At 52.2% G+C, this 25,471-nt stretch overlaps 1 protein-coding gene across 1 annotated transcript in view; it reads right to left on the bottom strand.

Annotated features, from left to right (window-relative positions):
- Positions 1–12,960: 12,960 nt before the first annotated feature.
- The window catches only part of MGMT (O-6-methylguanine-DNA methyltransferase), a 252,071-nt gene continuing 239,560 nt past the window's right edge, over positions 12,961–25,471 (bottom strand). The window contains exons 5-6 of the mRNA XM_019644154.1: positions 20,465–20,604; positions 12,961–14,485 (exon numbers count right to left, since the gene is read on the bottom strand). Coding sequence (XP_019499699.1) covers positions 14,309–14,485; positions 20,465–20,604 — 317 coding nt within the window. The 3' untranslated portion in view covers positions 12,961–14,308. The remainder of the gene's footprint in view (positions 14,486–20,464; positions 20,605–25,471) is intronic.

Genomic DNA, 25,471 nt, shown 5'->3' on the forward strand with positions numbered 1-25,471 from the left:
TGGTTCTTTTCTGCATTGTTTGGGAACAAATTCTTTTTTTATAAGTTCAAGACAATTCTTTTTGGAAATGTCTTCCTGGAGTTGGTTGTCGGAGGCCGATTCCTGCAAGGTTGGGTCTGAATACTTAGCCACCCAGCACATGATCCGGGCTTCATTTTTCTTGAAGCTGAGATGCACTCCGCTGACAGGGCTGACGGGCTCCTGTCAGACGCCCGCTTCACCGCCTGTAACTCTGGGGCTCCCGGACTGGCGCGCAGTTATTTTTGGCCCAGGGTACGCCTCTGCTACCCGGCTGCTGTGTTTTTCCAGTTGTGAGGAGCGTGTCCAGGGGAGTTCTTCAGATAATCATCATCTTGATCTTAAATGTAAATATTGTCGCCGTGGTTTAAAGAGAGATTAATGATTTGCTGACAGCTCCATGCACCCTTAGGAAGTAAGCACCAAAGAGAACGTTCAATCGTCTATCTTATTTCCAATAACACGAGCGGGAAATCCACCCCCATGGGTGGCCCGTGTGCTCCTGGAGCTTGGGGCAAGTGCCGTCTGGCTCTGGGGTAACTTTTCTGGGTAACTTGCCAACTGAGAAGGGAGTTCAGCATTTATCCTTCAAACAGGAGAATGGTGGGAATGGCTGCGTGCTGCGTCTGTTTGAGGGGGTCTTGCATCTCTCTCTCCCCTCTGGAGACGCTACAAGTAACATCATTGGCTCCACTGCAGAGAAGAGAGTGGAGGATCACACAGTCTGCTGCAGCCTGGCCAGGCCAGGCATGCTGGTCCCAAAAGCTCTATCAGGTGGCCACACCTGGGCCACATCTGGGCCCCGCTCTGCCCCAGCCAGGACCAGCCTGCTGGTGCTAATCCACTCACAGTCTGGAACCCCCAACCTCAGGCCACCTCAGCACACTCCCCACGGTCCCCTGGGGCCATAGGTCACTGCCACCCCCCGGTCCTGGGGCAGCGAGACAGTCAGTCCCAGCCAGTTCACTCATCCCGGTCCCTGTCACTTCATCCTACAAAGGAACAAAGGATGAGCTGCCAGCCAGCCCCATGGCTTCTGGACAGCCCGTCTCACTCACCCCACCGCCTCAGAGGACCAGCCTCCTGGATGAACTCAGGCCCGCGGTCCTATTAGGGACACGGTGTGTCAATACCAGGAGGGCTGGCCAATTATACGCCACATCTGAATTTCTTATATTTTCAAAGTGTTTTACACTAATTAGGTAGTCCCGTTAGCTCTAAGGATTAGTAGCTTCTCTAACAAGACACAGCGACATTAAGTGACTTACCTAATTATGTAAAACACGGGAATGAGACGGCAGGCTTCTCTGCGCCGGGCTGGGCCTGCTCTGCCAGGAGAGGTGCCTACCTGACCTCTGCTCTTACGGGTCCCCGGGGAACAGGAGCCCGTAATGCAGTGCTGCTCCGGAGGACAAGTGGAGTGCTAGGTGAGGCCCGACCTCTCCTCGGGGCCCGCCCTGCCAGGACGCCCCATGGTGCTGTGCAGTGTCCACGGCCACAGGAGCCACCAGAAGAGGGCACGGAGCCAGGCAGCAGGTGGAGGAAGGGCCGCGGAGGGCCAGGGCCATGCAGGCCTGCAGGGGCTCCGCTCGGACCCAGGCAGTGGTCAGGGCCGCAGTGTTCCCTGTGGCACAAGGCTGACGGCCGCCATCACTGCTCTCCTGGCTGGTCAGCATTTGAAATTCACCAAGAGCTGACCCCACACGCGTCCCACACTCTCTAGGGTGCCCGCCCTCCCCCTTGCCCAGTTACTGCCACTTCCCTCAGGGCCCTCAGTCCCCTCTCACAGGGGTCAGTGCCACTTGTGCCACCTGAGGCATCTGCCTGCCCCGTCGACTCAATGTCTCGTGCCATCTATGTCTGGTGCAGCTTGAACAGGAGCAGCTTGAGTCCCCCCCATGCCCAGGAAGTCCCTCTAGATTTCTGGTTCACCCCCACTCTCGCCCTCCATCACGGGACACCACCCCCCGGGTTGATGTAGTCACTCAGGTGTCACATAGAGGCTGCCCTCACCTGGGGCATTCTCACTCAGCCGCCCTGTAAGTGGGGAGCACAGGCCCCGGAGACAGATGGCAGGAGAGTGACAGCAGCCACGTGATCAGGCCGCGTCTGCCAGCGTTCTCTTCCCGCTACATCTGTTAGGGGCCCTGCTCCTCAAGTAAATATGCTTGTTTTTTATCATTCCCAAACTATACATTTTCACTGCAAAATCGGACTATACACATAACCACAAAAAGGGAATACAATTATTCATGATTTCCTCTGCTCTACAGATGGGCTCTAAAAGATGATATAATATAGACATATATGGATGTAGATACACACTCATACATGCATACTTACATACCATATTTCCCCACGTATAAGACGCACCCTTTTTCGAAAAATTTGGTGTCTAAAAACTGGGTGCGTCTTATACAGTGGTTGTATGAGCACAAAAACAAGTGTGAAAAAAGCGGGAAATGCAAGTGAAAAAACCTACAACTATTGTATAAGACGCACCCAGTTTTTAGACCCCAAATTTTTTGAAAAAGGGTGTGTCTTATACATGAGGAAATATGGTATATATGGCTTTAAGACAGAATCAGGGATATTTTTCTGATTAGATAATAAATTATAACATTTTTATAAAATAAATTATATTTTATGTTACTATATTACCATATTATCTTACATTGCTATATTTATATAATTTATATATTAATGTTATATAATAAATATATATTTTATATTTTTATATTTATGCATTATATAACATATCAACATAAATTGTATAAGTATATTATAATATTATAAGTGTATTATATATCATATAATATGTTATATAATACATAAATACAATATACAAAGTATGATCGAAAATATGGTGAATGTTTAAAACATTTTTATTAAATTAACAGACACATTACCATCAACCCGCCCTCCCCCCGCAAAATACTTGCTTCGAACACACTTACCCCATCGCTCTTGCCACTTTCTGAAGCGGTTCTGGAAGTCCTCTTTCGTGAGTGTCTTCACGCCATCATGACAACGCTCCGTGTCACACGTTGCTTCTGGTACGGCAGCTTCTGTCCTCATCCGCCTTATTCACTGGATCTGGAACTGTGTGGCTTCTGGCTCTTCCCCAAAGTAAAAATAAGCATGAAAGGGGAATGATTTGAATCGACTCAGGACACGGGGCAGCCACGACAGTAAAGACACCCCTGAAAGAGGACTTTGAGAACGGCTTCAGAAAGTGGCAGGAATGATGGGACAAGTTGTTCCAAGTGAGGGGGAGTATTTTGAGGGCGATTAATGGCAATGTGTCTTTTACTGTAATACTTTTTTTATTTAAACATTCACCATACTTTTCTATCATACCTCATATAAAATAAAACATAATTAGTATAAATCAATTAAGTAATACATATTATAAAATTTGAACAACACTGGAAAGCAATACAACACACATACATATACCCCAAAGGAATTCTCCCCAACTCTTTCCACCAAGATACCTCCATGTTTATTTTGATGGATTCTCTTCCACAATTTCACACTTGTATGCACAATTTTAAAAAATTGTTTCTAAAAAGTCATTGGTCAGCTGTGATATTTCATCATTCAGCAGAGTCAAGTCATGGCTGTCTCTCCATGCTGATCAACAGAGATTCCCGCCACCATTTTCACAGCAGTGTTGTTGGTTTGACAGTGAGTGGATGTGCCCGGATTTCCTCAGTCGGCCTTGTTGGTGGCACATTTATGCATTTTCCCGTTTGTCCCCATTACGAACTATGTACGGTGCAACAGGGACGCCTGCTACTAGAGCCCTGGGTAAGCGTGACCCTCTGCAGGCCACTTTCCTAAAAGTAGAATTGGTTGGTCAAATGGTGTAGGCATTTCGCATTTTAACACTGCAAACTGTCCTCCGAAAATACGCCGGTGTTCCTACCAACAGTGTATGTGTATGCTTTTCTCTACACTGTAGGCGGAGAATTACAAACTTCTTACATTTTAAACCCAGATGACAACAAAATACTCTGTTTTAATTCGTAATTTTATGATCACTGTTGAGGTCGATTCCGTCTTCATGGATTCCTTCAAATAACCACATGGCCACTGTCACTGTAACTTCCTGTACTCCCTCCAGCTCACGCTTTGCATTTTGTCTTCTATGACTTGCTTGTCTATATCCTTAGCTCATCTGTCTTTGGGGTATTTTTTCTTATTGATTTGCAGGAACTTTTTATATATTACAGATACAACCTCAGTGTGTTACATGCTGCTGGCGCTCTCTCCCAGGGTGCTGTGTGTCTTTTGTTTCCCGTAGTTTTGTGTCGTCCAATGAGTCAGTCTTTTCCTTATGGCTTCTGAGTTCTTGCTAACATTCCGAGACACCGCCTCTGATACAATAGCCAAACTAATTTAAAAAGGTTCAGATCGCTGTTTCAGGAATTATGCTACTTTTTCAAATTGTTCAGCCAGTTGTCCTGATGCCATTTGTTAGATTTATCTGCTGCCCCCACTTAACTGAAACGCTGTGTTGTAACATTCTAAAATCCACAGGCCCATGACTGTTTCCCGACTCACCCTCTGTCTCCATCGATCTCCGTACCTGGCATTTGCATCAGCCCACTTTGCTGTACTTACGAAGGCGTTAGGACATGTTTTGATATCATCAGTATTAAAAACATACCTGGTGCTCCTGAGCAAAGACACGTCCCCGAGAGCTCTGGAGGTCATCACAGGCTCTGAGAGTCAGCCTGGCCAGTGGGGACAGTGGGCTTTGGGAGTCCATTTTTGTTGCTGTTTTTAAAGGTGTGGTTCAGACACCTCTGTGGCCCACGTCAGAGAGTCTGGGCGGAATGTTCTGAGGGTCACTGGCATAGGGCGGTCTCTCAGGGTGACCACGTCGAGCTGCCACACCCAGCTGCAGGTCTGTCAGACGCCACTCTGACTTTACATGCCCACTTTGTAGTGTGCAGAAACCACGCAGCCTCCATCATCAACCGTCGGGCCAGGGTCAGGGACACTGATTCCTTTGCCAGCGCCAGCCGGCGAAGGGCGGCTCCTGGATGTCACTCTAAGTGACCTCAAGACGCAAGGGGAAGCGAAAGGAAGGAAGTTGTGCTGAATGCTCAGAGTCGGTGCACAGCGCACAGCAGTCTAGCCTTCCCGCGGGCGAGGCAGCTGAGGCTGGGCGCGATCAAACACCTCGTCTCCGGGGGGCCCACAGCGCGCGCAGGGGATTCAGGCCACGTCTGTCTGATTCTAAAGCCTAGCTTTAAACCTCCACCACCCTTGAGCGCCCGGTATGTGCCTGGCAGTGGGCTTCCCAGGATCAGCTCATTGCAAACTGGCCATGGCCTTGTGAGGACGTGCCATGGACGCCCGCCATGCAGACAGGATGCTGCGCTAAAATGTCCTGGGGCCACCACAACAAAGCACCACAAACTGGGCACTTAAAACAACAGACACGTATTCTCTCCCAGCTCTGGAGCCGGAAGTCAGAAACCCACGTGTCGCGAGGCCGTGCTCCCTTCTGATGCTCCACAGACACTGCTTCCTGCCTCCTCCAGCTCCAGGGGTTCCAGGTGCCCCCTGGCTTGTGGTCACATCACTGCAACCGCTGACTCTGTCTTCACATGGCCTCTCTTCTGTGTCTGTGTCGCTCCTTTTCTGTCCCTTACCACTCAGATAATCCAGGATGATCTCGTTTTGAGATTCTTCACTTCATCACATCTGCAAAGATCCTTTTTTCCAAATAAGGTTGCAGGGATTGAAACATGTCTGTTTGGGGCCCCCACGGATCCACTGCAGAAACCAAGGCGTGGAGAGACCACGCAGCTCACGCAGGATGACACGGCCCTAACGTGACAGCACTCAGCACGGAGCATTACTGCGGCCTTTCCCACCACAGCAAAGGTTCTGCCTGGGGGGACTTCCACAGACACTGTCCTCCCAGCATGGACACGAGAGGCCACGGCAGCCAGAGTTCAGACCAGCATGACGGCGACGGCTGAGAGCCACCCAGAGGCCATGTGCGGGGAGAGGAGGCCTGAGAAGCCATCTCGGAGGAGGAGGTGGCCTGCAGTCAGCGACAAACTGACCCACAGCACCCTGGCAGGCTGGCCCCGCGTACCGCAAGCTCCTGTCCTATCCCTGCGAAAATCTGTTCATCTACATCTGAGACCAATTTGCTTGAAACTACAGAATAGCTGTCACATTGCTTCCTGGCACAGAAATCAGATGTTTGCATGGAAAAGTACCGACAGCTACATACCTCTCGGTGTTGTAATATTTAGATGTGTCATTCTACATCTCAAAGAAAAGGCAGCTTTAAATAAATGCGCGTTTTCAGCTCACTTGAGGTGCCCTGGCCTGGAGACCAGCGGGAGCTGGCTGCCTCTCCCGTGGGAGACAGAGCCGCCTGCTCGGCTGTCCCCACAGCACGCCCAAATGCCGCTTGCTGCACCAAGTGCTACCTCAGGCCTTTGGCTGGAGTCACATGGAGGCCCAGATGTGTGTTTGGGAACTGGGTCACTCAGAATCTACAGCTGGAGGGCACAGCCGGCCCTGGAAAGAAACGCACACGCACTGTCGCACGTGCTCCCTGGGGGCGGCAGGTAGCTTGGCTTCTGGGTTAGAGGTGGGGAGGAGCTGAACCGGCCCACCCAGGCTGGGGGATCGACTGGCACGGGTTGAATGTCAGGAGGGCGTTCTAACTTCAGTCCCTCCTTGTGGAGACAGGAAGGGGAGGGACCAAGCCAACGAAAGATGCGATGCGTGCGACGCTCCGCTTTGCTGTGCTGCTGTAGATTTAAAATCACTTTGCATTGTGTGCAATTTGATGTTTGTCATTTGATGACGTGTAGTTCATTCGAACAGAATGAGGACTTCGTGAACTGAATGTTCCTCCACTTTTAAGGGGCCGCCATCTCCCCGCTGCCCACTGCACAGGCTCTCCCAGTCCTGGTAACCTCCCGGAGACGGGGGTGTGGAACACAGGGGTCTGCAGCAGTGGGGGTGCATGTGTCATGAAAGGCCTGCAGTCAGCGGTGGGTGCGGCTGGGACGAGAACCGGGGTGGCTTTAGCCTCTGTGCCAGCTGCTCCTTTGTTTATGAGAAAAGCTGCAGAACAGGCCTGGCTGCACCCAGGCCACAGGCCACCCTGGCACGCCATGCCCTCTTCCACCAGTTTGGGGAACTGATGTGTGCCCTGCCAAAGTGGTCAGGTGATGACAGAAGTGTCTTCTCCAGGACCCTGCAGCCCCAGAGCCCACTGGCACAAGCACGCAGTGCAGGTAACGTTAAGTCGTTAAAGCCACAGAAAGAGGCCTCTGTGCCCCCTGGGGCAAGTGCACTTGACCAATTCTAAGGCCTTCTCCTTCTTCTGTTTGAGTCCACACTCCAGACTCTGGCCTAAAAGCACCTATTTACAGCATCTAATCAGAATTAGAAGCCTCCGCTGGAGCACAGGACCCTGGGAGCAGGCGTGGCCCAGCTGTGCCACCACTTCATTGTCACCTGCCCTCGGGCCCAGTGATGTTCCTAAGAAAATGGATAAAAATTCACACACGTTTTCCTGTGAACCTCCGTGGGAACCACCCTCTTCAAACCAGAGCTTATTTTTAGGATTGTGGGATCCTTTGCCGGACTGTCTACCAAACTGGGGGCCCAGACCCAGCCACCGCCTCAGCTGAGTCCTTCCTCACGTGGGAGGTGAACGCAGTTCTGGGCGTTCTTGGAGAGGCCAGGGGTCCTGGAGACAGGCGCCCACAGCAGTGGAGAGGACTTGTGCGGATGCCACCCGTTTGTCATCTGAGCTTCCTTGTTAGAAAACTGAGAGTCCTGCCTCTCTCCCTCCGTCCTTCCAGAAATAACACACGCACATACTCAGCAACATTAGGAGCAGGATATGTAGGTGTGGAGAAGGGTAACCGTGGTCCCCTCACCCGGGGATGGTCGTCAGTCACACACACAGTGTAACCTGCTAGCCTTTTCTTTTGGGGACAAATACACACCTTCAGTCTGACGATCTGTACAACCTGTCTCATGTAACACCACCATGAGCGCACACACAGGGTTCTACTGAATCAATGTCTGACTGATTTAACCAGCCCCTTACTGATGGGCAATCAGGTTGATTCTATTTTTTTTACATAAGAAACACAACTTTGATGAATATCCTTGGTCAGTCGTGTTTCTTCACACACGTGCCGTGGAGAGATGCTTTCGCCATTACTCTCTTTATTCGTGTGAGCCTGGGAGGGTGGGCGGAGATCTCTGCACACACGGGGAAATCTCCACGGGTTAGCGCCCTCCGGGGTGAGCCCCATTCTTGCTGTTCTACAGCCACCGCCACCGGGGATCTGACCGCCTCAGGCCGAGCCCTCCCCGGCCTGCCCTCCCCCGGCTGCAGGACGCCCACCGGGGGGCTGAGAACACAGAGGGGAGGGGCCCGGCCTCTCCTCACCAGCAACATTTGCAGGTCTGCACAAAGCCTTGGGGCACTCGGGGCCCCCCAGGCCGACGCACGGACAGGTGTGAGCACAGCCACCGCCCCCCCCCCCATTACGGCGGAGATTCTGACTGTATGCGAGGCGGTTTTACTCCCCAAAGAGGCACATCCACAAGGACGGAACAGAATCCTGCGATGAGCTGGGCTCAGCAAGTCTCCGTCGGCAGGGCCCCGGGCAGGAGCTGCGGCCAGCAGGCAGAGTGGGGGCGCAGCATGCCGTGCTGGGTCAGAGTGCTGAGCATGGCCCCCACGCCCCAGCTCGCTCTGTCGCGTTTGCTATCCCTGGCCCTTTCTTCTTGGAAGGGGTGCTCTGAGCTGTCCTTGTCTCAGCCATGGAGCCAGCGATGGGACGCTGGAGTGTCCGCAGCGCTGGCAGCATGGTGTTTGAGGCAGGCACTGCCAGCCCCTTTTAAATTTAGGGGAACTGAGTTCTGGGGAGGATGGGTCCTATGTTTGAGCTCACGCTGCTCACAGCGGGGGGGGGTGCTTTAAACCCAAGTTTGGCTGAATCTGAGGCTCAGTTTCTTCTCTCCCCCCCTGGGTGAGACCCCTCCCCTCTGAAGGCCCCTCAGAGGCCTGGGGAATGTCCCTAAACTGCAGAGCCGTCCCCCAGGGCCGGGGCCCGAACCTGCCTGCTGAGGACACTGAATACATGCGCCCATGAAGCCAAGAGTCTCAGATGTGTCGCCACCCTCCTCGTAGCTATGGCAACCCAAACATGCAGAGGCAGTGCTTTTCGCACAGTATCACATGTTGCTTCATGTTTGGACACTGATATTTTCTCCAGCTGGGTTTTTCTTAATTTAAGTCAACAAACCAATCTGGAAGCAAACACACTATTTGTGTTTGGGAACCAAACAAAAGTGGTAAGTAATGGGAAGACTTAAAAAAAATCTCCGGTGTGTGTGTGCGGGGATGACTGACTGCTGAGAGACAGGGAGAAGAGGCCAGGCTCGCCAGGCTCGCCAGGCCCTCCGCTCCGTCCCTCAGACCCCCGCCCCGGGCCTGGCCCATCGCCACCCAGAGAAACGCACAGACAGCGGAAACACCGCTCAGAGCGTTGCAGGGACCACCGTGGAGGCAGCCGGGGGAGCCATGTCAGGGTCTGTAGTCGCAGGTCCTCCTGTGGTCCGCGTCCTGCCACATCGAAGAACATGACAGTGACCACCTGGCCAATTCCGTCCTGCATCCTCAGACCACAGCAACACCTGCTCCCTGAAAGTGCCACCACCTATGTCCACAAACGGCGCCGTCACCAAGACCCACTAGTAACCCAGACGGCAACTCGAAAACATGGCATTCAGTGGGAGGGTCCTTGAAGGCGCCCAACACCACCAAAGCCACATTTCCCAGGATCGATCTTAACTACTGTCCATGTGGAATTTTTCTTATGGCTTTTTTCGATAAAAAAAGCATTAATGAGAAACTTTAAAGGCTTTCTAATGACGTCCTTTCATCAATCGAGGTGCCGTCGGGCCAGGCTCTGCCTCGGTGTGCACCTCCAAGTTCTCATGCACCCGCCTGCCCAGATCCTATCGGAGCCGACCGCGTGATGGAGACCAGACGCCCTCCATCTGTCGGCAGCTGGAGCCACAGGGTCCGGGGACTCTGGGCGGCTGCCCTCAGTCACTTCGGGAGGTGTTGGTGCCTGCAGTTTCTCCAGCTCTGAGACTGGCTTTCAGCTGCCACCTCCATTCCTTCAGACAGACAGACAGACAGACGGGCTGCTTGGCAGAGTTCCGTTTAAATCTTAATGTCTTTCAAACTGGTAACAGATAAAATTGATGTGAACTTCAGCTTCCTAAACACAAACTTTCAATCAAACGCCCATGAACAAGCAAGAAAAAAAGACCCCGGATGGGCCGAGGGAGGCCAAACAGTTAAGACCCCACCGAGGGCCTCCAACTGCCCTCTCTCCATGACCCCACTGGCAGGAGGGCAGCAAGCAAACACACATGCAAGTGACACGCAGAGGCCCAAACAAGTCTCGGCGCTCAGAGACCATGGGGGAAGGCTGAGTTTCCTGATTGGTCTTCGGGGAAAATCTTTTGAGTTAAAGAAAACAAATTCTTTCTTTGTTTTTTTTTCTGTGTGTCCCATATTAAGCCTATTTATTTATCACTTCAGAGTCTTCCTATGGGCAGCTTGAAGCCAAAATAGCACTGAGATCTTTGGCAAGCTCTGAAGTGAAATGAACAATTTTCACATTGATAGAGCTGTGACATCCCGCCTGTTCCAATGGTGGCAGAGGTTCGAGCTGGCACTGCCGCCTGTGGTCACAGCTGCAGGTGTGCCAACAGCCAAGGTGGGGCATTTGGGTGCCTAGGAGAGGGGATGGGACATGGTCAACAGTGCCCGTATGTCCTGCGTGGGCCATGTCAGGGATGACAGTGACATCTGTGAATGCATTCCTGCAAGAATTCCGGTGAGTCCCTCAGAGACGTCACCTATGCTCTGGGCCCTCCGCGCATCGCACCGCCGTGATGTCTGGAAGGCGCCTCCCTGTACAGGTTATTATTCTGCAGTTTTCAAGGAAGTAAGTTCTGGAATTGCACTGTCGTCCACAAGCTGGAGGTGCCTGGCCTCTCGAAAAAGCAGATGCTGAGAGCGAACAGCATGTAGCGAGTGGAGAGCCTGGAAGAAAATGCGTCCCCTCAGCGTTTCAGTCGGACACAGCGACTTCAATCTCTAGTCAATTATCAAGTCACACGAGGGTTGTTCAGTAGCCATTCTGCTGGGTAAGAAGTGGACACGAGTTAAAAACCCCAGGTGAGTTGCTTATAGGGTGAGGCCGTTCACGTCTCACAATTACGCCTCGTCGGCCACCCGAGTCCCGCAACCCCCACAAGCCTTCCTCCAGGTTCCAAAACCGGCCTTGCCCACGCCCAGACGGCCCACGTTTGCACAGTCACAGTATTTCTTCTTCGGACAAGAAGGTGTCAGGCAGGTGCTGTGGTTTCATCACTGGATGCAGCCACAGGACATGGCAAGCAAGGGGGCTTGTTTGACACCTTTGCTCCTGGAGGGGAGAAGGGGTGAGGAAGAACACGCTGACCCTGGAGAAAACTCAGCCTCCTGCAGGGCCGAGGGCATCTATTTCATTGTAAGTGCTTCCACAGAAACAAATATTATTTCTGACTCTTTCATTATCTGGGTTTCTGGAAATGGGTGAGAACAGCGTGTGCTGGCTGAGTGGCTGCACGCAGCCAGCTGTCATGCCGCCCGCGGGTCCCCGTGTCAGCGTTCAAAGCTCCACACGCCGGCTGGATGGGGAAACCCGATCGGTAAGGAGGACCTGGGGCCGAGGCCAAAGAACACAGCTCTCTCGTGTCGACATTCTTTTATTTGGAAAATATTTTTGTATTTCTTTGTGCCTTTCCTTTTCCTCTCTATTTTCATAAGCCGTGCTGCAACCCTGAGGAGCGGCAGCGACTCGGGCGACCTGCGCTGGCTTTTCATGTCGGCCTCTGCAGAGCTTGCCCTTGGAGCGGTACATGGCCACTCCGGTTTGAGCCGGGCTGCTGCCTCTGTCAGCGGGAACCTCGGGGCATATATCAAGCCTGTTCTGACAGGGCCGAGGGAGCCCTGGGAGACAGCACACAGAACACGGTTTGTACTGCACCAAGGGCACGGCCCAAACAGGCAGTGCCAGGCATGTAGAGCTGCAGGGTCACCCCGGGTGGCTTTGATGGGAGGGTCCCTGGCTGCACGTGGCTGCACGTGTGGCTGTTCAGCCCAGGCCCCTTCCTCAGAGCCTGCCTGGGGACCGCGGATGACAGTGGGAGGCTCCCTTGCAGAAGGGACCCACAATCTCCTGGCCCAGGAGGTGGCCTGTGTGCAGAGCATGGGGCATTATGGGACATTTGGCATATCGTCGGGGTCTGACAGTGTCACAGAGAGGCCCCCTGACCTGCCGGCAGCCCCGATGGCACACGGGTCTCTGAGGGACTGTCCCAGAGCCCACCTGAGAATCCCCTCCTGCTGCCCACTTCCGAATCCATCCTTCAGCAGCAGTGGTGCCTGGGGTCTCCCAACCACAGCCTAGTACACTGCTATGGTGCCCTCTATTGGAAAGCGCTCAGACGAACCCCGCTTCCAGGCCAGCGAGGCCGAATGCTGCTCCAAGAACCAGTTCAGGGCAGAGGGGGCTCTTGGGGGCTGTAATGGCCGCAGCAAAGCCTTTTCCTTGGAGAGCTTGGAACACAACCAACTTCACGACCCCCAGATGCGAAGTGCACCCCAGACCCTCCCATTCATCTTCCCAATGTGTCAGAAACAGAAACGGGCCCCTCTTGCTGTCACAGTGAGACGCCCGAGAGAGGGAGCTTCTGATTCAGAAGCGCGCCTGGGGCATGTAGTGTTTGCAGCCCTGCCAGACTCCATGGAGCCGGGGGGCTCAGGGGTCTGCACCCCTTCCCCGCCAACCAGGCATCTGTGCGCCCACTGCAGGAATATGACTTAGCTCGCTTCGCAACGAAAGCACTGAGAAGCCGCCAGGTCAGAAGATGATGGGAATGCTCCTATCGGTTTATTTTCAAGGGGAAGAAAATCCCGAGTTAATCTGGTAGATGGAAGAAAAGGGTACGATAAATCTTAAGTTGGTGAGGAAAGCCTAAAGTTTGTTTATGTTGGGTACCTGTTCTTTCGTCGGTGTTGAGGTAACGTGAAATATAAAGCACACCCGACCCGTACGCACTGTAAGGCTGTATTTTTATCTAGGGTTCTGGTGACACATACAAACCACTTGAGTTTCTCTTCCGTGGTTTATACTGTCACAGGAACCCTTGACAAAAATACAGCTTTCTATTGCACAGCTGGGTCTAGTTTATTTTCTCCATATATCATAGGCTCTATTTTATTTATCCACACGCATAGCTACAAGTTTCCCCTCTGCTTTCAGACACAGTTAATTATACAGCTAAGATGACAACATGATAATGAAGGATCAGACTGTGGGGCACGGATGCTGGAAACCTCCCCGCCGCCACTGAGACATGAACTGACCCACCTGCGTATGTCACCTCTTTTAGGCTCGACCTTGGGGTGCTGGGATGGGGACGCTGGGGACCCTCATCATCTTCTATTCAGAGTGCGCCAAGGCCGGCAGCGGCCCGAGAGGGGCTGGGGCGACACCATCCCTCAGACAAGCACTCCTTCCACCACACCCACGCCCAGAGAGTGGCCTGTTTTTCCCATTTTGCAAGTCGTTATTTTCTATTCCATCGATACAGATAAAAAATGGAGGTGTCTTGCACGAGCTTTTCTGGCAGCTGGAAAACCGCTGTGAGCACCCATTTCCACGGCTGTCCCCCTTCCTTCATCAAGGCGTGAGGGCGAGCCATGGACGCAGCAGCTTTGACCGCCGGGAGGGAAGGGAAGGCAGGGGACTGGCTGGGGTGGCCCGCTTCGGGGACACACGGCTGCAGCCTGGGCAGAATGCGGGTGGCCAGCGGCCTGCAGCTGGCTCTGGGCGCAGGCGCGGTGTCCGAGGAGCCAGCTGCTCCCCTTCCAGGGTGGTCACCCCCACAGGCCCAGACCGCCCACTCGCTCATCCGTTTTAACAGACGTTAGAAGTGGACCCACACAGTGTGAGAGAAGGGGACACACGACACGCACGCCGGCCGGCCTTCTGGACTCGCGCTGCTGCAACACGGAGCAACAAGAAAGGGCAGGCACACACGTCCCCTAGGACACAGTGGGCCTTTTAATACACCAGCGCCGCTGCACAGCCACTTCCGGCGTGCCATTCAGTTTACGTGTCGCTCACACAGCCACTCCTACCACGCACGCTCAATTCTGCTGGCCGGCTGGAGCTTCTGGCTGGACGGGAGCCCCCTCCGTGGCCGGCTTCCACGCCTGGCTGCCCTCGTGGGCCAGAAGCCACCTCTTTACGGCCACTCCACCTGAGTAGTTGCCGATGGCTCCAGTGCTGAGGACCACTCGATGGCACGGGATGAGGATGGGGACCTGGAAAACAGGGAGGCAGCCCCATCAGCAGGGGCTTGGGGGCAGTGAGGTCTTCAGGGGTCAAGAGCTGGACCCCTGAGCACCCTGATCCGGGGCCGCCTCGCAGGGGCTCATCCTCCAGCAGGTGGGGCAGCTGGGCGGGGAGGCAGGCCCCGAGGCGGTCCTGTCTCAGCGGCTCCCCCCACGTCTCTGAGGCTCTCCGCAGGCCAGGGAGGGACACGATGCCCCCACGTGACTGCAGCGTCTTCCAGCGAATCCCTTTGCAGCAAGATTTGGGAGGAGAACATTGAATTTCATTTGGTAAGTGATGTATAATGTGAACTTACAAAATTTCAAATTAAATTTCCGAGTTCTGGGGTGGCAGGTCAAGTTCTCCAACATCTCTGAGAGAGAACAGGAGACTTCGGGGGGCACTGTACTCACGCAGGCCACTTGAACCCAGGGGTTGGCAGATTGGCTATGGGTGGAGGCCACACCCGTTTTTGTAAATAAAGATTCATTGGCACAGCCACACCCACTTGGTAGATATTGTCCGGCTGCTTTTGCAAAGCCTAAAACATTTACTCTCTGGAGCTTTACAGGAAAGGTTTGCTGAGGCTGCATTACACCACCCACGCCTTGGGGATATCTGTGTCCCCTTCTCTGTCTCTGGACACTCAAAGTTTGAGAAGCTCCAGCTCCCACCCCCTTCCCACTTGAGGAGCTGACTTGCCCTCCCCCCCCAAACCTGGGCACTTCCACTGACCGCTCCCATAGGTGCCGGCCCACCCCTAGGCTGCTTGTGGTGCTCCCACCCCAGTGGCTTCTGAGACACGGCCAGTGCCTGCCCCTGCTGGGGCTGGTGACAGGATAGGGGTCTAATTCCAGCAGGAATTCCTGGGAAGCCCACCACAGCCATGCCACCTGGGTAGTATAGTTTTTCTATCCTAAAAACACTAATGTCTTGAAGTCCTCTATCCATTTCTCAGTTGGCTCAGACACAGAAGGAAAGGAAAGGGGCGTAATTTGTGGTCCCTTAAAAAAACCACAGTGGATGGAGTCACCTCGAGTGGTTGACTCCTCTCCCTGAGCAGCCTGTGGACACAGCTTTGAGCATGCCCAGTGTGCCGGGGTGGCCACACAGCAGGGGGCTGCCACACACAAGGGCCACCGTGTGACCCTCTGCAGGGCTCTGGGAATCAGCAGGTGCTTGCTTCGAGATCCCAGCAAGCAGTTCGGTGTGCCCACTCTGTGTCCCACAGGGCGCGTCATGACATCATATCCTCCAACAAGCCCCAGGCCAGGTACTGTCATCCTCGGGTCACATTAAGTCTCTTGTCCAAGTTTACGTGGCTGTTTAGAGGCAAAGAAGAATCCCTTCCAGCCCGGCAGAGGAGGAGTCCAATCCTTACACCCTCGGACGCCCCGGAGGGCACTGCTGAGGTGGGGCCTGGGGGCCGGGCAGCGGGAACCCGACTCCCCCAACATCACACACCAGCCCCGATTCCCACCAGAAGTTTGGGTTGCCATGGTAACGTGTGCAGTCTCAGGGCCTTCTAAGCCGACCAGCACAGTGAGGGTGAGAGCTGATTTCCTGTTCAGAGCAGTTTAACAGAGTGAAAAGCAGTCACAGTGCCAAGTCCTGCAAACAGCATAAATCCCCTTCTTCTTGGAAGGTGCAGCAGAAAATTTTAAGAATGGAATATTTACTTGGATTGAGGTTTTTTTTTTTAATCAGATACCATAGTCACAGTAATAAGTGCTGTGAGGACATGATTATCAAATAATCTACAATTCAACTGTTGACTGATACAGAGGTATGCGTTTAATTCAATTTAGTTTTGTAAACATTTAGGCCCCGGCTGCATTTTCCTACCTAACAGCAGATTTCACAGGTGACCTTTGGTTTTCTTCCTTCCCTCCCAACAAGCTATGAAATTACAAACGTGTGTGATATGAACCCCGCCCCCATGTACAGGAGAAGGCAGGACTGCTGGGCAGGGCAGCAGGTATAATTCTAGTGGGGGCCAGGCTTCAGCGTTCGCATGCAGTGATGGAGAACAGGTGCTGTTTCCGCCACTTGCAGATGGGGCATGCTGCCTCTGTTTCCGTTCATTTTGGTGGCAGGTTTCACACGATTAAAATAATGAAACCTGCTAAAATTTATTGGGGCCCTCAGGACATTTCCAAGGAGCTGCGTGCTCTCCATGCCCCGTCTTTTAACGCCTGTGCTGCATAAGATGTAATTTTTATCAATAACCAAGCAGCTCATAATATCACAGCTGCATTGAAATCTTCATGCTGTGAAATCTAATTCATCCAATACGCGAATCCATCACTTACACAGACCCTTACTCAAATGCTATAAAACTTCCAAACCCATAGATTTGTCTCCAACAAAAATAACACGAAGGGGCCTTTCAATCAATAGTGGAATCCCTCTGATTCTGGCGCTGGCTGAGTATTTCTGCAGCTTCACCTTTGTTCTTGTGGTAGCAGCCCACAGGGGACGGGGCTTGTTTCACTCGCGGCCTCATCAATACCTAAATCCTGGTGAACAAGTGACACCGAGAAGCTGTAATCAATAGCTCCCTGTGCGTTTTTTTCTTCTGGTCAAATGGTTCAGCCCCACTGACAGCCCTGACACTTAGAACATGATGCTAAATCTTTATCAACAGCCATCTGGGTGAGTGGCAGAACAAGGCTCGGGGGTCATTAGCGCTCGTGGCAATCTGTGAATAAACTAACTCCTCCGGAATGCGTTTTGTTTAGAAAAAGGTGGGAAGCGCCCTGCGCAGCCGTATTGATTGCCTCTGAACCGCATTTAGCAAATTCTGTCTGAGGATGAGCGGACGGTGCTTTGTGGGGGAGGGAGGGCGGCGTCTTCAGTCTGGTCTACGGGAAAACTGTCCTCCACGCGGGGTCTGGGACAGAGACTTCCGGAAGGCTGCCAAGCTGTCTGCTCTGGGCTAGTGAGTTCTGCATGGAAAACTTTGGAAAAACCCAGTATCTGGATGGGATGAAACTCCCACACAGAGCCAACCATCCTCCGTCTGGCGGGGGAGGACAAAAGATGCCAGCAGCCCATGCTGAGATACGAACCAGCCTGTGTCTGTGTGTACGGAGGGCGGCCGAGGGAGTGAATGCCCAGGAGCTTGACGGTGTCTGCAACATGCCAAGTCTGTTTCTGCCCCCTCGCTGAAACGCACAACTGCTCTATTCAGCCTGAGCAGGTGTTTTCAACAAGCGTCTCCGTGCGGGAGCCCATGTGGGCGCTTCTGTGCCAAGGAGGAGAGACGCCCACATGGGACACTGGTCACGGCCCTGACATGAGCCCCTTCTCCCTCAGGTCTGGGTCACCTCCTGGATGGCCCAGCCTGTTCGAAGGAGTTTTTCGTGAACTTTATGGGAACTCTTCGAGGACTGCCATGCTCCCTGCTGTCACCTACACATCTGAAGCTTTCTCGCAGGAGCTCTGACTGTTGACATGCGGGCACCAGAATCGGAGGGATTGCTCAGATCCGGCAGCAGCTGGCACCTCTGCAATGTCCTCATCAGGCTGAGGGCCCCTGCGTGAGGTACACACAGTGCCCAGCTGCAGAGACAGGCCTGTGGAAAGGCCGCGAGGGGCTCACCACCACCCAGCTGCCTTTGCACAGAGAGAGGTGGGTGCCGAGAAGAGGGGGTGCCTGCTGAGTCTTCCTGCTGAGTCTGCCACCACCACTATCACCGCCGGGCTCAGCTTTGGCCAGCGGCGGGGAGGTCAGTAGGAGGGCTTCACGGGCATTAGAGTTTTAAGCCCTGCGAGAGCCTATTTTATAAATTTCAGTGACTGAGGCCATACTTGAACAGAGACACTCATAGAGATTAATAGCAGAGGAGCCAGTCACGCTGGTTGCAGGACAATAAATGTTCCTGAATATTGCCACCAGCGTGATCGCTGGTCGGCCACAGCGTCTCCACCAGAGAGAGGAAGTGTGGGCACTGCAGAGGCAGGTGAGGGGCTGCCCATTTGTATATGTCTGTTAGAGAGCTCGTTTCTCCAGCCAGAGGCGGGAGTCGGACACGGTGAGGGAGCAGGCCGTGTGGGTGGCAGCCTTCACGTGCATCCCAGGGGCGCCACACTGGACATCGGGGAGAGAGATGAGAATGAGCAACTCTACCCATGGGGCACGGACAGCAGAGGCAGCCTGGAACACGGATGGAGGTCTGGGACCAAGGGCGAATTTCTGTGGAACATGGTGACTGCAGAGATGCAGGAGGAGGGCGCGAAAGCCCTGTGAGCTTTCAACGCTCTTCTCACTGGGCACTCCATGGAGCTATGACCCCGAGTGTCCAAGTGGCCTTTTCATCCGGAGCAAAGTCAGACTGAGTCACAACGTGGGAGAAGACGGTGGCCTTCCAAAAGGAAGATACATGTAAGCTTTACTGGCAAACGTAAAAAATCATATTCAGAGACGATTCGGAGTCATTGCACACACGCGGTAAAAACGTGACCTGCAGTGCTCGGAGGGCATGCGCTCTAACGAGGCTGGGCGTGCTGCACGGAGACTCGACAGGTGCTCGTGACGTGCGAACTGGGCCGACCGGGCCTTGTCACTGAGAACTCAGGATGTGGAAAGACATGGCAGGTGGGTGTGATGCCTCCTCCGTATCATGTGCTGCGCCTGACATTCTGGGCGCTTTCATTGGCACTAAGCTTCCAGGTCAGACGGGCTTATTGAGAAGTTGCGATCTACTCACTATCAACAGGAGCTGCTTCTTGAAGAATAACAGTGCCGCGCGGTGCGGAAGCCTACGTGGCTGCCGCCTCCTCGAGACGCTGGGCTCCGCCCTCGGGCTGCCGTGAGCCAAGTGACAGGAGCAGCAGCTGTGGTACGCAAACGCCTGCCTGTCTGTCCCCTGCGAGCAGGGGTGAAGCTAGTTTTCAAAATGTACAGCAAAGCCACAGCAATTTTTAAAAAGTGGGTCTGAGTTAGTAATTTCCTATCCCATGATTAAATGGTGCTATGTGCTCACCCTGATCAGAGGCCTGCTTTCATACTGGAGCGTTTCCTATGGCTGCAGGGAGACGCTCGCCGGGGCCTGGACCGGCTAATGAGGATGGAAACATGCCAGGGGCCTCACGTGGCGGCGCAGGGTCTCCCGGCGGGCCGAGCTGCCGTGCGCATGGGGCGCCCGTCCTGCCCACATGTGGGGTCCACAGGCAGGCGTGGCCTTGGCCACGCCCACATCACTGCCTCTCCCCTATGTTGTGCCGACTTCCTTTCCACGACTGGACGGCCTGTGACCTGTGTGTGATGTGACCGGGAGCAAAGGTGCCCTCTGCACTTCTGGGTCCGACAGAAGCGCAGCCGCCCCACTGCGGCGCGTGCTCTGTGACGCTTGCTCTCAGCAAACAGTGACTAGCGACGTACAGGAGGGGCAGGACATGCAAGAGCTCGGAGACAGCCCTGCCCCGGGAGACACCCCTGCGCTCGGGGCTCCACGAGGTGGGCGCGCACAGGTCCGATTGGAACCTCCCTAATGGTCAGGCCCAGGAGGACTGGACCTCCTGACAGAGCGCTGCCTCTGGAGACGCGGCCGGACGTGGACCCTGCACGTGCATCCTCCCAGACCTGCGCTCCGCAAGGGCCAGTCTTTCGCTTGTTTCCTGCTGTAACCTGGCACCGAGAAGAACGTCTGGCACACACTGGGCAACCAGTACCCCCGCTGCTGACGGAATGGAGGATTGTCCGCTTGCTATTTCTTCAGGCTTCCTTCCCCTTGTGCTCGGTGACAAGGGGCTCCTGTGGTTCTGACACCCGAGGGAGCGGGTTTCCGGTGGGGAGTGGAAAGCTTCCATGTCACCTTCACCAAAAACCTCACAAACGCTTCCTCTCTCCCCACCCACCGCAGCACAGGCTGAAGTCAAATGACACTCGGCCCCCTGCGCGGCGCCGAGGCGCACGCGCCCACCCGCGCACCCACGCACCCATCTCCACGCGCGCGCGCACTTACGGGATTGCTCCGCATGGCTCCGCCCACCGCCCGCGCCGCCTTGGGGCTGCGCGCCAGGGCCGCCAGCTGCTGGTAAGTCACCACGTCCCCGAACTTCACAGCCTTCAGCAGCGTCCGCAACACCTGCCTGGTGAACGAGTCTGGAAGGGAGACGGCGGAAGGACGTTATTTGGACAAACGGCCCCTACAGCTCTGATATAAATAGCTGTCAGTCCCCAAACAGAAAACGCATCGACGCAGACCACAGTGCCAGACTCAGTTAAAACGCGGCCTCTACGCACGCTGCTGTCACCGTGTCACCTGGCATGGAGGGGCGCGCGGCAGGGCACGGAGCGGGCGGGCTGCTTTGCAGGCACCCCGGCGACGCATCGCAGACTGGCGACCCTCCCAGCGGCGCTCGTCTCTGCCCGACGCTCTCCCAGTTCGCCCGCACGTGTCCATTACCGCGCGGCGGCTCAATTAACAAGCACAGAAGGCCCTGCCCACTGCCTGCGGAACCCTCGGTGCTGCCGGGTCACTTCCAGCTTCAGCAGGGGCCCCGAAGGCAGCAGCAGCCACGGGGCGGGCTGCGAGGTTCCGCTCGCCGCCCACGTCCAGCAGCCGCAGGCTCAGCGTCCGGACACCCAGCACACGGGGCTGGCGGGGCCTTGGCTGCAGGCCTGTGCAAGGAGCGGGCTGCAAACACCAAACGACTGCATTCCTGCTCTCGCGCACCCGCCGCATCCGAGTGCGCTTGCCCTTCCTCGGGCTGCACGAGTGAACAGGTGAGCGCACAAAAGACCCCTCGTTCCGGCCGCTCTGGGGCGGCGTTGGCGGAGGGAAGACCGCGCCTGCGCGCGCCGGAAGCGGGTCCCTCGGCTTCGACACCTATTGTCTTTCCAAAGGGGACGCAGAGCTGCGTGCCCCACCGCGGGCACCAGCCCTCCAGCGGCAGGAGTTCCTGATGGCAACAACAAAGGAGTGTGCCCATGACTGCACCAATTACAGCCGGTGCCAACCTGGCAAAGTGCGATTTGGTTCTTAAAGGAAACACACCCTCACATGCGTGTGAAATAATAAAAATCGCTTCTTAACTGAAGGGACCGATAATCACTTCACTGGGAAAAAAATCTGTTTAGTCTTTATTATAACATTAAGCAAATTAAACATCAGCATAATCCAGGTGATACGAGAAAAGGGTCATCAAAGAAATTAACTTTGTTGTTCATTAATTTACATGGATTAGGAGAGGCCAAAAGATAGCAAATGTGCTCTAGTTTTTTATGATATAATTTCAAACTGTACACCGTTTGTGGCAGGAGGGTGACTTTGGGGTTAATCAGACTGATTTGTCCTTTTAATTGCTTTCTATTCAAAGAAAATTCATTAGATAATGTTCTCTTCAAAATTCATGAATCAATTTAACCGAAGGAACCATATTAACAGCTTTGGGTTCATTAGCACAGGCAGTTGTGTGCTTGCTGATTGCTGGGAGGGCTTCCTTAGGCAAACACACTCTGTTTACTGTGATGTCTTCAGAAAGGGTTTCAAAACCAAACTGTTAATCATTATTATTGTTGCTGTTGCTGTTATGCCTAACTTAAAAAAAAAAAAAGAAAAGAAAAGAAAGAAAAGCGAGGCTGCCTGGCGATAACTTGGAGGATGGCGATTTCAGGGACAGTTAGTTGTCTTGGAAAAGAAACAGTACAGCAACACATCCACCCTGCGAGAAGCCGGGGCCAGTTTCCCAGGTCCCCCGGAGAGCACGAAGTTGTTGCTGTCTGTTTTCCGAGTTCTGACCCAGGAAGAGGATGCTGCCTGGGTTTCCCAGGAGGATGCCCTGGAACTTTACTGAACCTGTCGGAACACAATGAGAGGTGTGTGCGCAAACCCTCCTGGAGCATGAATAGTCCCCAGGAGCCCGGGGCACCTCTCCAGCATGGTCGTCTGCGTGCCAGCCTCGAGTGCCATGCTGACAAATTACTGTCAGATTACACAGTACCTTTCTTTCCGAGTGTAAAAGTACCGTATAATAAAACAATTATACATCCATATATGAGCGCAGAGTTTATCAAACAGTTTCAGCTTCACTGTCAATTCTTCATGGGAAACCACTTCTCACCTGGTACACACCAGGCAATATATTAGGTAAAATAGCTCAAGGAAGGCAATATTTAGCAATCAAGCACACCATTTTATAAATGTATCTGAAAACTCAATTTCACCCTGTAGGGAGCAAATGCAGTAATTAGTTTAAGCAGCTTGCAGAGACGGCGCTGTTAACCCCAACCCGCACAAAATCGGACACTGAAACTGCACCCATATTCAAGGAGGTAGCTGACGCTTAGGTTGTTAAATATCATTCTAAAATGCAGTAAAACCTGCTCATAAAAACTAACATACTGCGATATTTTCTTGAGGTTGAGGTGACCATATAAGTCCTCAGTGGCCAGACCATCATTTAGGTGGCCCCAAGGGGCACTATTAAAATACGACTCTTTTCTTTCCCATTATGCCACTGCCCTCTCCTCCTCATGAATCCAGGCTCTGTGTGGAGCGGCCTCCACAGGCCACATTCCGGAAGGTCCTTTCCTTCCCCCCGTCCTGTCCGCCTCATCCTTTCTCTGGCCTGGGCTGGGGTCTGGCTCCTGCTGGTCATGTTCACACTGTGGGGTGTGGGTGTGGGGGGGACAGGCTTTGCTGGAGGATGGACTGCTTCCCAGAGTGCCCAGATCTTAAGGACATGGCCATAGGGCCATTTTCATCGGTCTGGGTGGCTCCTTAAAATTGTGACCCACTGTGACCACCGAATCCTGCAAATGCTGTTTTCTAAATTCTCTCTCTGCCTGGAGTGTATGTCACCAGCCAGGAGGTGATGGCACTGTTTCCCAACACTGGTCCCAGGAGACGTTGTCCTATGTCATAGACACCAGGATTTTATGTGAGCTCTTTTCATGCCACGTGTGGGAGTGGACATCGGGGCAGCCCTCACTCACAGCTGAGTGGGGCTCTGATGAGAAAGGACTATGTAGACACCACATGCCAGGAGCAGGGCTCGGGGACCACCCAGGGGCCCAGGCAGACAGAAAAACCGCAGCTCCCCTGGGAAAAGAATCTACAAATGCCAAAACAGAGATGACACCAAAGTCGGAATCACCTGACAACTTCTAGCACCAGCTTTCTGAGGTAAAATTGGCAAATAAAATTGTAAGATCTTTAAATTGTACAGCATGATGACTTGATATACATCACCTGACAACTTTAAAGGATCTGTAATAAAAATGCTGCAAGAAGGGAAAATACCCTTGAAACAAATGAAAAGACACAGGATTACAAAGATGAATCAAATGGAACTTAGTAGTGAAAGATAAAATAACCACAGTTTAAAAACTGCACTGCATGGGCTTAACAGCAGAATGGAGAAGCCAGAAGAAAGACTTAATGAAACTGAACACCAGCCAATAGGAATCACCCAATCTGAAAAACAGAGAAGAAAATGTCAAAACAAAAATCCAAAGAGACTGGAGGACACGCGGGACAAAGCCAAAATGTCTAACACTTATATTATTGGGAGTTTCAGAAGGAAAAGAAAAAGAGTGTGGTGTAAAAAAAAAAAAAAAAAAAGCTAATAATTTTCCAAATTTGGCAAAAGATATACAACTACAGATTTAAGAAGCCTAACAAACTGCAAACTGGATACACTCACAGAAATCCACTCCTAGACATATCGTGATCAAACTGCTTAAATGTACATACAGAAAACAAAAACAAAAACAAACTTTAAACAAATGGAGAAAAATGCTGCATTATTTATAGGGAACAGTGAATGATATGAATGACTGTAGACTTCTCATTAGAAACCACTGAGGCCAGAAAGAAGTGAAACAGCAACTTCAAAGTGCTAAATGAAAAGAACTATCAACTCAGAATTCTATGTCCACTTTAAAAAAAAAATCCTTCAGAATGAAGTTAAAATAATGACATTTTCAGATTAAAAAAAAAAAAAAGAAACTAAGATAATGCATTCCCAGCAGACTCAAGCTAAAAGAATTGCTAAAGGAAGTTCTTCAGCGTGAAGGGAAATGCCACCAGAGGGAAGCTTAGAATATAAAAAATACAGGCAGAACAAAAGAAATGGTAACTATCTGGCTAAATAGCACAGACTATTCTTTAACATATGTTTGATGATTGAAAGCATAATCAAGGCATTGTCAGATAAGATTTTCAATGTACGCAGTTGTAAAACATATGTCACTATGACATCGAGAAGTAGAATAAAGGATCTATATGGTGGTAAGATTTCTACATTCTGCTTTAAGGTGGTAAAATATTGATTCCAATTAGACTGTCAAAGTTAAGTACTGTAATCCCTAGAGCAGCGGTTCTCAACCTTCCTAATGCCGCGACCCCTTAATATAGTTCCTCACGTTGTGGTGACCCCCAACCATAAAATTATTTTCGTTGCTACTCTATAACTGTAATTTTGCTACTGTTATGAATCGTCATGTAAATATCTTTTTGTTTTCTGATGGTCTTAGGCGACCCCTGTGAAAGGGTCGTTTGATCCCCAAATGGGTCGCGACCCACAGGTTGAGAACTGCTGCCCTAGAGCAAACACCAGTAAAACCATAAAAAGAGATAATTATGGTCAAAAACTAAAACAGAAACTAAAATAAAATACAAAAAAATGTTAAAATAGCAGAAAGGGAGGAAGAAAAGGGGAAAGAAAAATGAAAAAGAGGGGGAAAGACAGAAAACAAATAATAAAATATTATGTAATAATAATAAAATAAAATATAACTACTAAGAATAATAAAATGGAATGTTATGTTTATATCTAAATCCAATCATGTTAATAATTACATTAAATGTAAATGGTCTTAATTATACCAATGAAAAGATAGTGTGTCAAGATGGATTAAAAAATAACCCAAGTATGCACTGTCTAAAAAAATTCACTTCAAATAATAGATGTAGGTGGGTTAAAGGTAAATGAATGGGAAAAGATATACCATATAAGCACTAAAC

The sequence above is a fragment of the Hipposideros armiger genome, unplaced genomic scaffold (genome assembly GCF_001890085.2).
Source record: "Hipposideros armiger isolate ML-2016 unplaced genomic scaffold, ASM189008v1 scaffold_85, whole genome shotgun sequence".
NCBI lineage: Eukaryota > Metazoa > Chordata > Mammalia > Chiroptera > Hipposideridae > Hipposideros > Hipposideros armiger.